Genomic DNA, 10251 nt, shown 5'->3' with positions numbered 1-10251 from the left:
CTCCCCAATTTTCCATTCACTGCAGTTTAAGCAGCAAGACCTTAAAACATAAGGAGGGCTTCAGGAAGGAGCCTGTAAATCTTGATGCACACATATGTAAAAACTGATCAGACACACTGGAAGAGTGTCACAACTCTTTTAAAGACATTTGATCGTATTATTTTGACAGTATCCCCAGTCACAAAGAGAAGCTTTACCTCAAAACTGCCAACCACCTTAAAAAAAGGAAACTGTGCTGTGTACTCTTCTTAGGTAAACACCACCCTGCCTCTTGCTACTTCCTGCTGTGGTGACATGTGAGGCGATGATAAAATCTAGAGAGTAGGACTGTGAAATGGGTAATGGCCAATATATTCACAGACCAAAACTTACCCAGAAACAAAACTGAATGCAGTTCAGCTAGCCCCAAATCTGAGGAAAAGTGAAAGAAATGGGATGGGGGTAACAGTGCCAACGAGCTGCTAAAAGCACGTTGCCCAGAATGCAGAGACTCAACTGCACTATCCTTTGCCATTTTTAGGGCTATAACTCTGCAATTGTGCCACCATAGCTTTGTAGTGTAGACATGTGATACATCAGTAAAAGGGTTTTGCCATTGCTGTAGTTAATCCACCCCTCCCAGAGATAGTAGATAGTTCCATCGACCTTGCAGGATTTAGGTCAGCTTAACTACATCTGAGGGGTGTGAATTTTTTATATTTCTGAGCAACATAGGTAGATCAACTTAAGTTTTAGTTGTTGACCAGGCCTTGGAGTTGAGCTACAGTAGAAGTCAATTTCTTAAATATCCAAATTCTACTAGGAAATGGATAAGCAAGGACAATAGGCCAAACTCCCGTGTCTGTTACACCAATGTAAACTTTTACACAGGTGTAACAGCAAAATTTGGCCCACTGATCTGATTTTGGTCTGAGCATGAGCAGAGGTCCAATAAACCCCTCTGAGAAAGGCCTCTTTCATCAGATTCTGCTCTCCTGAGGTGCAAAGGACACAATTTCACAATAAAACAAAGGGTATTTTATTTAAACAGAGTTCTTAACAGGAACTCTGGTGAAATGGAACAAGGCACCTCAGTTCCTACACCTTTGCATCCTCATCTCCTTTGGGCACCTCTAATCGGAAATCCACAAAAGACACTCATAGCTGAATAATGAAAAATGTAATTATGAATAATTTGACAAAATCTTCAGCTCTGTTCATCACAATGAAGAGTTCAACCAGCTCTATTCATACCCATACGTGAGAGGGGTTTTGCAAGTGCTTGAACTTTGACTTGACGTGATGCTGACCCCAACGGGAAAGCTGGCAAGGAAAGGTAGGGTTAGAATGGTCCAGTAACACAAGACTGCAGTTCTCCTCTCCGCCGTAGAAAGTAATTCCCTAGTGACAGTACTGGCCAGCGAAGGAAATGAAGAAGACACGACTTCTCTGTCTGCCATCAGGGCGGACCACATTGCAGGGGGGTGCACACACAGACTCCTCAACCACCTCTGGAGGTGGCAAAGGGCGGGTCAATGGAAAGTACTTGCCAGAAACACTCCGCAAGAGCAAGCTCATGGTTACATGATGTTCCTGGAAGGCCAGATGAACCATCTCACCTCAGCTTTTGTTACCTCTTCCTCTCTGTCCTTCGCCTCAGGCCATTCCAGCCGCCCCATTCCCACCACCCCAGTCCAGCCACCCTGCACAACCAGGCCTCCATCCTGCCCCCCCCCCCGAGTAGGCGCACCCCGTTGCTCAGGTGCAGGGATTGAAGTTGAGCCCAGATTCCCCTTTATTACAAGCAACAGATGTCCCCCCCCTGCTGACTGGGAATGGCTCCCCCTCCCCTGGCTGAGGGGCTGCAGCCCAAGCTCCCCTCCCGTTCCAGCCCATTGTAGCCCCCCTGTGTGACTAAATCTCAGGGTTGGAAGGGATCTCAGGAGGTCATCTAGTCCAACCCCCTGCTCAAAGCAGGACCAGTCCCCAATTTTTGCCCCAGATCCCTAAATGGCCCCCTCAAGGATTGAACTCACAACCCTGGGTTTAGCAGGCCAAGGCTCAAGCCACTGAGCTATCCCTGCCCCCAAAGGGAGGCAGGGAGCCATGCCCCTCCACGCTACTCCCCCCCCCGTGCCACAACAGAGGGCCTCCCTTTCTCCTCCCCTGAGGAGAGGAACAACGGGGCTCCCGCCTGCACGGCCCCGATGCCTTTAAATGGCCCCGCCCTCTCCTCTTCCGCGGTTGGCCACGCCCCCTAGTCTCCCATCAGGGCCAGCCCCCTCCCTTCCGGCGTTGGCTCCGCCCCGTTCCGGCGCCGGCTCCTCCTCCTCGGCCGACGTGAGGTGAGTCCGGGGTGCAGGCGGGTGCGGAGCCGGCTTTTCGCTCCCTGCTTAGCCGGGGGAGCCGGGAGTGCTGCGCTGGCCGAGCCCGTGGGCGGAGCGCGGCCTAAGGCCGCTGTACGGTCCCGGGCCGCTGCTCGGCGCTGGGGTCGGGGGAGCGGCCCAAAGCAGGACCGCTCCCGGCCATGGGGGGCGATAGGGTCTGGGGCTGGCCTCTGCCGAGGGTGGGGTTGGGGGATGGGGCAGTGGGGGGGGTCTCTGAGTGAGGGGGACTCTGGGGGCGGGATGCTGGCAGGGAGGGAGCTCTGGGGGCTTCTCAGGGCAGGGCCACTACAGCTCCCTTGACCTGATCTTTTTCTCCGTACAGGTTACCTTTCCCGGCGAGACAGCTTCGGCCCAGCTCCTCCAAAAGCACTTAGGTGGTTGACTGCCATTGACATCAGTGAGAGTTAGGTGCCTAAATGCTTTGTGAGGATCTGGGCCTTCCTGCCTACAGCACTTCCCCTCCCAGTGCATCTCTGATGCCTTATAAACGCTAGTGATTCCTCTTTCACAGCACTCCTGTATCATTATCCCCACTGAGCTAGAGTCACGGAAAATGACTTGTTCCCTGTGTTCACTCAACAAGTTAGGGGCAGAAATAGGGCCCAGGAATCCTGACCCTCAGTCTAATGCTCCAGCCACTAGACCATGCAACTGAGAATTGATACTTTGTTTGCTTGTGAATGTGCAGGGAAGAGCTGGCTGTTAACTCCTGTGTTGAAATGTGCGTTTTTGTTTTGTTTTATCTTGTAGGTATGTGGAGATCACAGTAAAAAGTAGAGAGGGAAGTGTCTCTGGGGTTTTGGAGAGACTCTTCAGCCAAGCATAACATTGCACAAAAGGTGTGTCAGAAAAGAACAATGCTATTTTCTTTCTTTGTCACATTAATTGTTTGTAGCTGGAATTTGCCAAGGTCTGTGTCAAGAAAAATTGTTCATGTTAGCGCCCTCTCGGGCTTGGGACTTAAGATATACATTTATCTACTTTTGTAGTATTTCCTTAAATGTATTATTTACTTTTCTAGCGCTGAGTACTGTAGAAATAAAAGTATGCATCACCTTGTATATATGTATGTAATGTATGTACTTCTGCTTTTGTTGCTTAGTGGGAAATAACTCGCAAAACAATATGGCGGATCAAGAATTCCTTTAGTGTTGATGACTGTCTTTAGCAAAGTTTACTTGAACAAGGGGAACAGGTGTTTACTGAACTAACAATTTTAACATTGCCCTAGTTTATTTTTATTTCTGAAGACATAGTTTTCCTTTAGTGCTCATCAGGGTAATGTGCAACTGCGGAGAAACTCTTCCCCCCTTTAGAGAACATAAGAATGGCCATACTGGGTCAGACCAAAGATCCATCCAGCTCAGTATCCTGTCTACTGACAGTGGCCAATGCCAGGTGCCCCAGAGGGAGTGAACCTAACAGGTAATGATCTAGTGATCTCTCTCCTGCCATCCATCTCCACCCTCTGACAAACAGAGGCTAGGGACACTGTTCCTTACCCATCCTGGCCAATAGCCATTAATGGACTTAACCTCCATGAATTTATCCAGTTCTCTTTTAAACCCTGTTATAGTCCTAGCAAGACTGGTGTGATAGTCACACACACTTATTTGCACAGCAGAACTAATTTTAAAAGTAGTCATCTCATGGAATGCATCTGATGTGAGAAAAAAACATTTAACTTAGTTAACCCCCAGTGCACCTTGAAAGTGTCATGACATCTTTTTCAAGTTTTAGTTTCTGAATTAATAATCATGCAATATACAGACATATGTACAATATTTTTATCCCTAAAACTGTGGAATATTTCATGTAGCAGTTTTTTTGTTTTGTTTGGGGCTTTTTGTTTGTTTGTTTGTTTGTTTCTGGGTTTTTTCTGTTCCACATCATTCTTTTCATATGATACAATGTTAGGTAAAATTGTGAGGGGGGTTATAGGGAAGATACCAAAGAAAGGTAAGACAAGAACAGTAATTTGGATATGGATTAGGTTCATATTAACCTAATTAGTTTTTCATTTCTAGGTTATGAATTTGGATCCAGCATTTTAATCGGATGGCTATTTGAGCCATGTAAAATGAACTGGGTGCAGTTCACTTTTCAGTGGACACAAGGGGTCCAAGTCTACATCCCTGAAATCACTACCTCAGTTGCTGTCTTCAAAATTTGGGTGTAGAGACTGACATACATTCACACACCTACTTGTAGGTTTTGATATAAGGCTAAGGAAGGGGAATGTGGGGAACTTGAACTGCTGCTGTCTGTGCCTTACCTCTTCTAAGGATTAAAATAGATTTTGGGTTGGGACCAGGCGCTTTGTTATTTTGGCACTGATCAGAAACCACTTAATTTTTTTTATGAAGTAACATTGCAGTTTTCTTTCCAGGCACTGGATGATCATAGCTAAATAATGTCTGGACTACGTGGAGCTGTCCATGCAAAATGGATAATAGGGAAAGTAATTGGAACTAAAATGCATAAAACTGCCAAAGTGAGAGTGACAAGGCTTGTGCTGGATCCTTATTTACTAAAGGTAAGGTCTGGTCACCAACTTATTTTGCAAGACCATTTTCATATTCAGTATCAAAAATTGTATTGATGCGTTGAAATACTAGGATTCCATTGTAAACTGTTTACATTGTTAACTAATTAAGAACATGAATATGGCTCTGAATGTGACTGCATAGAAAGTAAAACCAGTGTAAGAACATAAAATTTTCCATATCAGATTAGCTATTAAATGTATTTCCTTGAATGATTCTGTAAACACACATTTGGATCTGAGCTGGGAAAGTGGACTGCTGATTTCATGCTTTGACTTTTTGAAAAGTCCTTTTAAAATTTTTATAAGTTTCTGGGCTTTTGCTCCATTTTGAAAGCTTGAAGTTATAAAATAAGATGTTTTTGTATATGGTGATAATAAAATAATTGCTTACTATATCTTTTTTCCTAACCACTTTGTTGAATAAGTAATTGCAGAAATATTCTTTAGCATTGCAATAATTAATTAATAATAAAATAATCAGACTATTTATAAGCAAGCCTCCCTCAGTTATTATTAAAGACTAGATTCAGGAGAAACTATGCTCCCTTTATTCAATTCAATTTTATAAGATAAAAGAAGGTAGGTTAGATTTGTAATTGACTCTTTTCTGTTTTAGGGTGCATTTTCCACAACTTTTCAATCATAATTTACATAATCTTCTCAAAGGATGTAGTCTGGATCCTGATATTTTCCCCAGACAATAAGTTACTAAAATTGGACTAAAATGTGCTCATATGGGAGATATTGGTGCAACACTAATACCACAGTGATAGGGACTTGGGTGTATTGAGAAGGATGAGAATTATATAGTTTCCTGACCGCTTCCCCTTTGCAGTTTATGCAAATTATTATTAGGCTTGGAAGAGTCTTGACAACCATTTTTGCTGAATGTGATGCACTGTCATGTTGGTGCATCTTAAGCACGGGAAGGACTGAGATGATAAAGCAGAGGTAACTAGTGGTCAAGAATGGAGTTGATGAGTCAGGGATTGGTGAATAGTGACAGTACCTAGGGCAAAAGACCTATCCCGGGTGAAGAAGAGCGAATGTTACATTTGCCCAGTTCTACTGTTATAGATATGCATCTACCAGTGGCTTTGTTTGGGCAAAAACCCTGTTAGTTGTGCATACCTGCACTATCAGCCGGATAGTGAAACTTCCAATTCATTTTGCTTTTGAACATAAGTTTACTGGTCATCTTTTAGTTTCGAGTCCTAATGCCTGGGTTTCCTTTTCTCCCTCTCTCCAACAGTTCTTTAACAAGCGAAAAACTTATTTCGCTCATGATCCATTGCAGCAATGTGCCATCGGAGACATTGTTCTTCTAAAAGCTTTGCCTGAGCGGAGGACCAAAAATGTGAAACATGAACTGACTGAGATTGTTTTCAAGGTTGGAAATGTCATAGACCCAGTGACCGGAAAGGCCTGCGCAGGAACCAGGTTCCTGGAAAGTCTAACAGACTCAGAAAGTCTAACTGAGGCAGACACTACCTATCTAAGTGAAAAGCTCCAAGAACTAAATGTTTCCTCAAAAGAGAAATAAAGGGTGGGAAGAGGCCGTAAACCGAGGGCTTTACCTCTCATCTTTACATGAGGGATTGGTTGTGCCTATTGTCTTAGGATGTAAAATCTTTTTATTGTTAGTAACAACAAATAATAAACTGAATTACTTCCAACACCAAAATGACAGATATTTTAAAATTGGGGAATTTATCAATTAGAAGTAATGTGGAGAAACCTTAAATTACAGTTAAGCTGTGTTGTCAATGGTTTATTTTCTTAACACACAGTTTTGCCCTATCTTTAGCAAGAATGTCAAAATTACCACCTCAGTCACAAAATTAAGAATGGTTCTTCTTTATTAAGATGTTTAAGAGCATAAATTTATATATAGTTTAATATTCATGGGAGGATGTTTTTCCCATGTTTGACTGTCTGTACCCTGGAACTGAATCTGTTGTGGTTTGTAGCCTTAAATTTAAAGTAACACAATTATAACTTTTTTAAAAAATTTGTAGAAATCCTATAGCCAGATGTTTATTTAATTTTATTATTAGTAATACCACACTATAGCAGTAAGCCTGTTATAACATTTCATAAACCTTCTGTATAAAATGAGTAATAGAATCGTGCATTTGAACCACCTAATTTTAATTGCTTACTGTTATAAATTTTATCTGCTTTATCACAAGACATACTAAAGGAAAGGTTCCCATGTGAAATTGATAAAAGGCTAAAATGAAACAGAGGCATAGTTTGACAAAGTGAAGGGACATAATCCAGCACCCCTTGAAGTCAAAGGGGAATGGGAAGTCAATGAGAGTTTTGCTATTGACTTTCATGAGAGAGGTTCTTAAATAGGGGTAAAATCCATATATGAAGGAGAAAAGTGGGTCCTTCATGATTCAAATAGCTTGTAAAACAAAGGAAAAGTAGATATGTATCTGTTTTAACCAAAGTGTTGTGCTGCAAATAGAAAAGTTACAAAATCTGAGTATTGGAAAAATCCCATGAATGTAATACAAAAGAGTGGAAGTAAAGATGCCTGAAGTCTTAATCCCTTAATAAGAGAATCTAATTAAGGCCACAAATCCTGCAAAGAGATGCAGGGATCAAGTCTCTAAAAGCTGTAAGACAGAACAAATAGTCCAGAGCAATTCAGGATTACAGTTGACTTGGTGCTGGGATTCTGGGCCTGTTGATACTATTTCACCCCCTTGCCATAAATTAGAGCTGTTCCAGGGGTTGCTCAGCAGTCAAATCTACAGGGACACCCTCTCCCACCCCCAAAATACAAGGTTTGCAGGGGACAGCAGAAGATCATATATGGTGCACCTGCACAGGGGCCAGGCCCAGTGCTGGGGGAAGGAATCTTCACTCACTGACTCTTCAAATGGGTGTATAGGTGTGCCTGCATCCATCACTTTGCAAGGTTAGGATTGCAGCCTAAACTTCCAGTGAATCCATCTCTGTGGATGAGGTGCTACTGATAAAGCAAGATTTTGGAAACTGAGCCCCTCTTCAGAAATATGAAATCAGTTGTGCCCCCTTCCAGTCTCCCATGTGTCCTACCCATTTTAATTTATATCCTTTCAGCCCCCAGGGGTGCTTGTGTTATACTGTGGGAAATGCTACACTAAAGGCTTAGGCTCTTGTGCTTGCGAATCTGTTCAGCAGTTGCCAAAAGCCATGCATTGCTCACCAACTCATTCATTATCCGTGTGCCCGCTGTTCTGCACTAGCAGTTATATAGCACTAGAGAAATTGGATTTTGTTTTGTTTTTTTCAAATATTGCGGAAGAAGAATATGTAAAGAGGGAATGGAATTCATGTTTCTCAGACTGCAGGTGTCTTGTGAAAAGTGCTTCACGCTGTTTGCTGGAGATTTAACATACCTATTCTGCTTAAATCAAAATATGAGACCAACAAGAGAAAAAATCTGAGGTATGCTCATTTTAAAAAATTGTAAATGAGGAGTCTTAAGTCAGTGGCTACCGTTGATTTAAGATGCAACATCAGACTTCGCTAATATTGAAGGAAATTGTATGTGCAAGTTTGTATGGGTCTCCGTGCAGTGGGTGCTAATATCAAATCTTAAAGTAACTGGCCAAGTGAACTTTACTTGCCGTTTAAACCAAAACTTGTAAAATTAACTATTATAAACAGTACTTGAACTCATTTTCTGTTGAACAAGTCAAACCCTCACACTACTGGAGGTTTATGGACCACCATATGTGTTAACAGAATTTATATCCTCTCTGTGCTCACCACCATAAAAACAATTGGCTGGGCAAAGTTTTTGGTAGTGCAGCATTATGTTCTGATAGGCTTTCATATAATTTTTTAGTCACTAGGGGATTTGTCTTTCTACACAAAGTAGTTTTAACAAAGATCTAATGGACACCCTTGCTAGCTGGAAGCATGTGGTGTGAAAATGTACCTGTTCAGTGAATTAATAGGGCTGTCACTGAAGTCCCTGTCAGCAGAGAACCTACGGAAGGAAGTGTCATGGAGAGATAATTACTTATTCACAACTGTCACAAGTTCTTTTAAAACACCTGTTTACTGTACCCGTTCTAGCTACTCGTGGCTGTGTACCTTAATGATTTATAAATAGAAGTCCCAAAATTCAACTACTACTTTAAAATATATTATATATTATCAACTTTTACAGTCCTCCATTTTAAAAAAAAATCTGTCTGAAATTTTTACACTTGTTAAGTTAACGCCTAAGCCTAGAGTAAGAGATGAGGGAAGGAAAATATTTTTTAGTTTTGTGTGGGGGTGAAGATCTTACATTGTTAAAGTTATGTCAAAAATCAGTTCTGTATTTGATTTGGAAAGTGGGAGTCTGGAATGCTTACATCTTTATTAATGTATTTTGCAGGACCTTGAGCTACAGCTTCTGTAATTTATCCACTGTGCTCATTAAAAGTTATTTGTTTTCTGGGTCAAGATTGAGGCACATTCACACAGTAGTTCAGAGGAGTTTTGCACTGGTGCTGGTTGGGCTGAGGATAGTAGTAGAATGGTTTCCAGGGCTGTCACACTGACCTCTTTCAGTACCCCTACATTTGCTTTAACCCTGTTAGTACTGCCTTGCTTGTCTGGTATGTATGGGAAAATACACCTTGCCTATGTAGTGTGCACTCAGCATTGTGGTATACGGATGCCGTATCTCCAATGTGAAGGTATTTTCCAGTTTTGGTTCTTTCCTCCAGCAAAAAAATGAAATTGTAACTATGAGTGACAAGTGAAACATATTGTTGTGGTAACTGAAAAAGACTTGAGTTTTTCCCATTACTTCAGTGTATTGCTGTTAATATCTGCTCCTGCAGGGTTCCAACAGGAGGGCGACAGGAAAAAGAGCATTCTAATCTCTAATAACTTGTTGGAGTGGTAAGAAGCTACAGCTAACCCTGAACACAAAATACTTCTGCATCCATCACACACTTCACGAAAGGAACAAGTGTAAAGAGCAGCCAACCATTAGACCCTTAGCTCTTCAGAGCTGGGACTTCTGCACATGGCTGGGTTTTTTGTCTTGCAGAGCAAAAACCACAGTGGCAAGCATTAGCAAGTAATACCTTAGGCTCTCGAGCCCACTAAGACTTATGCATCCTCGGGACTCCTCACAGTAGTAAAGTTAAGCATGTGCAAAATAGTATCCTTATTTTACAGAGGAGGAAACTGGCACAGAAAGGTGAAAGGGCTTGTTGCCAAGGCTAGAAGCCAGTAGCAGAGCTGGCTCCTGCACCCTGGTCTCCTTACAGAGATAATGTTTTTTTGGCTGAAGTGCTGATGAGATGCAGAATTATTCTCCTGCGCCAGAGAGAC

General features: G+C 42.3%; 1 protein-coding gene across 3 annotated transcripts; it reads left to right on the top strand.

The window, feature by feature from the left end:
* Positions 1–2228: 2228 nt before the first annotated feature.
* On the top strand, positions 2229–6598 carry MRPS17 (mitochondrial ribosomal protein S17). Of its 3 annotated transcripts, XM_073315436.2 has the most exons (5): positions 2340–2438; positions 2689–2769; positions 3117–3205; positions 4756–4902; positions 6167–6598. In XM_073315436.2, the coding sequence occupies exons 4-5, from the start codon at positions 4780–4782 to the stop codon at positions 6455–6457; spliced, it is 414 nt and encodes a 137-aa protein (XP_073171537.2). In that variant the 5' UTR covers positions 2340–2438; positions 2689–2769; positions 3117–3205; positions 4756–4779; the 3' UTR covers positions 6458–6598. The 3 variants fall into 3 exon arrangements, with proteins under 3 accessions (XP_073171536.2, XP_073171537.2, XP_073171538.2); XM_073315435.2 differs by lacking the exons at positions 2340–2438; positions 2689–2769 and adding an exon at positions 2229–2324; XM_073315437.2 differs by lacking the exon at positions 2689–2769.
* Positions 6599–10251: the final 3653 nt, after the last annotated feature.

The sequence above is a fragment of the Lepidochelys kempii genome, chromosome 17 (genome assembly GCF_965140285.1).
Source record: "Lepidochelys kempii isolate rLepKem1 chromosome 17, rLepKem1.hap1, whole genome shotgun sequence".
NCBI lineage: Eukaryota > Metazoa > Chordata > Testudines > Cheloniidae > Lepidochelys > Lepidochelys kempii.
This window is presented reverse-complemented; position numbering and strand designations above follow the sequence as displayed.

Excerpts from the sequence above, each read along its gene's own strand:
- MRPS17 (XM_073315435.2), top strand. The coding sequence starts at position 4,780 with ATGTCTGGACTACGTGGAGCTGTCCATGCAAAATGGATAATAGGGAAA. Across the intron at positions 4,903-6,166 it reads TGGATCCTTATTTACTAAAG|TTCTTTAACAAGCGAAAAAC; the intron begins GTAAGGTCTGGT and ends TCTCTCCAACAG.